This window comes from Apaloderma vittatum, unplaced genomic scaffold, assembly GCF_000703405.1.
Source record: "Apaloderma vittatum isolate BGI_N311 unplaced genomic scaffold, ASM70340v1 scaffold7034, whole genome shotgun sequence".
Lineage (NCBI taxonomy): Eukaryota > Metazoa > Chordata > Aves > Trogoniformes > Trogonidae > Apaloderma > Apaloderma vittatum.
Window position 1 is genome coordinate 2,557 of NW_009714256.1, and position 3,175 is coordinate 5,731.

Here is a 3,175-nt window from a genome sequence, read left to right on the forward strand (position 1 = left end):
ATTCGGAGGGCTTGGCAGGCAGAGAAAGTCTGGCTACGACCCGGGTCAGAGCCCTGTTTTCAGCCAGCAGTTGCTCATTCATCTGCCTCAGAGTGTGAATCTGTTTGAGCTGGTGGAGATTCTGCGGAGAGTGAGAGGAGTGGACAGAGAAATACAGAGAAAAGACACCACAGAGACAAAAGGGCACAGAAATGTGAATTTAGGCCACAAGCAGTAGGAGAAAAGAAAAAGAGAATGAAAAATTAGTAGCGGTGAGCGCTGGATGGGCAGCAGCTCAGATGCCGATGGGGAAAGCCTTAAACACACTGAGGATGTTTTGGGAACCATCCCTTATTCCAGTGGCCCCCAAAGCCTTTCGAAAGGTGAAATAAAGGGATTTCCCACCACAAAGCAGGACGGTCGCTCGCAGGTTACTACCCCGACAGTGAGCTCCAGCGCACAGCCCCTGCACTCAGGAACTCCTGTGAGAACTACCCCCCTGACTTACCACCTACGCAGGATTTCAAGACAGGGCTGGCAACCGCGAAACTCTTTAAAACTCCTTTTCTTCGTAAAAAAGCTAAAGCAGCCTCAGGTGGCAAAGAGTGAACAGAGCTTCATGGGAGATTTTTAAAGGCACAGGCTGAAGGACCTGAAAGCATCACCGTCTTGCAGCAGAGCACCGAGACATGTGTCACGTCTGCTCATGTCCCTTGTCCCCGTGGCACCGGCGTGGTGGCTCTTGGGTCTGCCCAGTCCCATCAGAGAGCTGGGGCACGTGGCGAAGTTTTTCATCTCTGCTCAGATGAAACTCTTCTCTTGTCATGGGGCAGAATTTATCTCAGAACCTTAAACAGCTCGTTTTAACTAGAGGAGCTCGAACACCAGCATCTTGAGCAGGAGGCAGGTGACAACGCGGCGTTGGTGGTTACAGAAGAGACAGGTGGGCAAAGGACGGTGTCGAAACCGAGCCCCACAGCTGGGGCTAACACAGGTACAGCAGCAACAGGCAAGATACCGAACATAAAAGCAAAACAGGAAAAGGGTAAAAGCCATGCAGACGTCACCGTTCCTACAGGGATGACATTCTTCCCTAAAGCAAACCCATGAGCTGCACACCGAGACCAAGCGCCGAGGGCTGCAGAGCTGCCTTCTGAGCAGCGTCCCCGTCCCTCCCTCCTCCCCACAGCTCAGTGGGCAGCAGCGCCACGTGAGAAAGAAACCCTCCTCTGTGGGAGATGGAGCACGGACCCCCGGCAGGGGAAAGGCAGGAAGGGAAACATCTGCGAGAAGAGCTCTTTGAAGTTCAGGTGACAAAATCCCAGCCCAGAACCGAAGCAGCTCCAGAAACCGCCGTGCTCTTCCCTTACTCGTGAGCTTGCAACGGCAGGGAAGAGACAGAGGGCAGGATCTGCTGGGAAGGGGGTTCCTTTCTGCCATTTAATTAGCTGAAAGCGCTCACAGGTTGCTCACTGCCTGCCCTTAGGCAGAAGCAGCGCAGGCAAATCTCCTGCGATACAAAGAACTTGCAGGAGCTTCCACCCGAGTCACAGGACACGGAGCTGGCTGCAGTCGGCGACAAACCTGTCGCATCCCAGGACATTTTGTCCAAGGGCTCATTCTGGTACAAAAGAGAAGGACTTCGTGTAGCCCCCATCAACCAGTTTGATTCTTAGCTACCCAAAAGCACTATTTCTACACCCCATTAAGAGATCAAGACCCCCTGTAAAACCGAGGGACGTCAGGCAGGGGAGTGCAGCCAAGGATGGGGCTCAAGTCCTCCAAGGGCATCAAGCTGAGAAAGCAGCTCTTGCTACTCAGACTTCACCAACACAATTCTGACCTGGGATAAGTTCACAGGACCTGAGATACGGCCAACAAACTGCAGGAGAGCTCCAGGGACACCTCGGCAGCGAGACTCCCTCTCTGCACATCTCAGCCATCTCTCCAGCAGGTAACCCGCCCGAGCTGTGCTGGCTCAGGAAGACTCATTTCTTTTGGTCATACTATGGACCATAAACGTCCTGTTTTATTACAGGAAGGATCTCGCTGGCAAAAAAACATGAAATGTATGTAAAAGGGGCTGCTGCGCTACACGAGATGGGAAGGATTGCGATCGGCTCAGAGACCACCTTCATCTTTCCACACCAGCACAGCATGAAACCTCAGCACGGCACGATCGGCTGCAGCTCAGCCTCAGCACGCTGCCCGAGATGATAAAAAGGATCACTTATGTAAAAATGTGCGTGTGCTGCAGGTAGGACAGCCTTCTGTTTATCTGAGAAACCCAGCAAAGGCTGGGAAGCTGGGACCGGAGCCAAGGGTGAAGACCAGAATCTGGACGATACCGCTGTGCATGCTTATCACTCTGCTTGATACCTGGCTTACCGAAAGCAGGTTTCTCAGTTCAGCTGTACCTGCCTTCAATTAAAGGATTTTGTGCCTGCAACACTAAGGGAAATAAAAATGCCCAGAGCATGCACAATGTACAAAGCCAGGAGGTGCAGTCCTGCTACAGAATAAAGAAGCTTCAGTGACCTTGAAGAAAAATTGCTGTGTTAAGTCGGGACCTCAGGCACTTGGCATCAAATTCAGTTCGGTGCAAATGCTAATTTTCTTTCTCCCTCCTCAGTCAAGTCGCTGTACCTCCAGTCAAATTCTGCAGTCACTCAGGAAGAGGCTGCACTGCTCCGTCACCTTCGCAAGAGCGGGTCTGCAGGAGCAGCTCTGGCACCAAGGAGTTCTTGAGATTACTGAGTTTGTCCTGCTCTTCTCCATTTCTTGATGGCTTCGTTAGCAGGGCTTAAACTCATGAAAGGAACAAAGCTCGTTACCTGAAGTACAAAGTGTCTCTGCCACAGAAACCCAGGATCGTCCTGTCACCACTGCTGTGCCTCCTCTTCCTCAGAAGTCAGCCGCAAGGAGAGGAACGTTGGCCAGGGCAGCCAATGTGCAGAACTGGACACAGAACTCGCCAGGGTCAAAGAGCTGGGCATGAGCTGCGCCAGACTGGTCCCATTCAAAGACCAGTAAGCGGGAAGAATCCCCAAACCCAGCTATTACCCGAGACCTAATAACCCAGCAGGTCTGGCTGTTTCCCCTCACTGCTCTCCACGTTAAAGGAAACTGGTGGATTTGCTCAAGTTGCTTCTTCTGAGGCTGCTCAGCAACTACTCAGCAAGTGCAAGAAGCAGGA

The 3,175-nt window shown here is 52.3% G+C and overlaps 1 protein-coding gene across 1 annotated transcript in view; it reads right to left on the reverse strand.

Annotated features, from left to right (window-relative positions):
• Positions 1-11: 11 nt before the first annotated feature.
• The window catches only part of LOC104273354 (protein phosphatase 1 regulatory subunit 12B-like), a gene marked incomplete at both ends in the record, with an annotated part of 9,997 nt that continues 6,833 nt past the window's right edge, over positions 12-3,175 (reverse strand). Inside the window, one exon of the mRNA XM_009868671.1 lies at positions 12-121. Coding sequence (XP_009866973.1) covers positions 12-121 — 110 coding nt within the window. The remainder of the gene's footprint in view (positions 122-3,175) is intronic.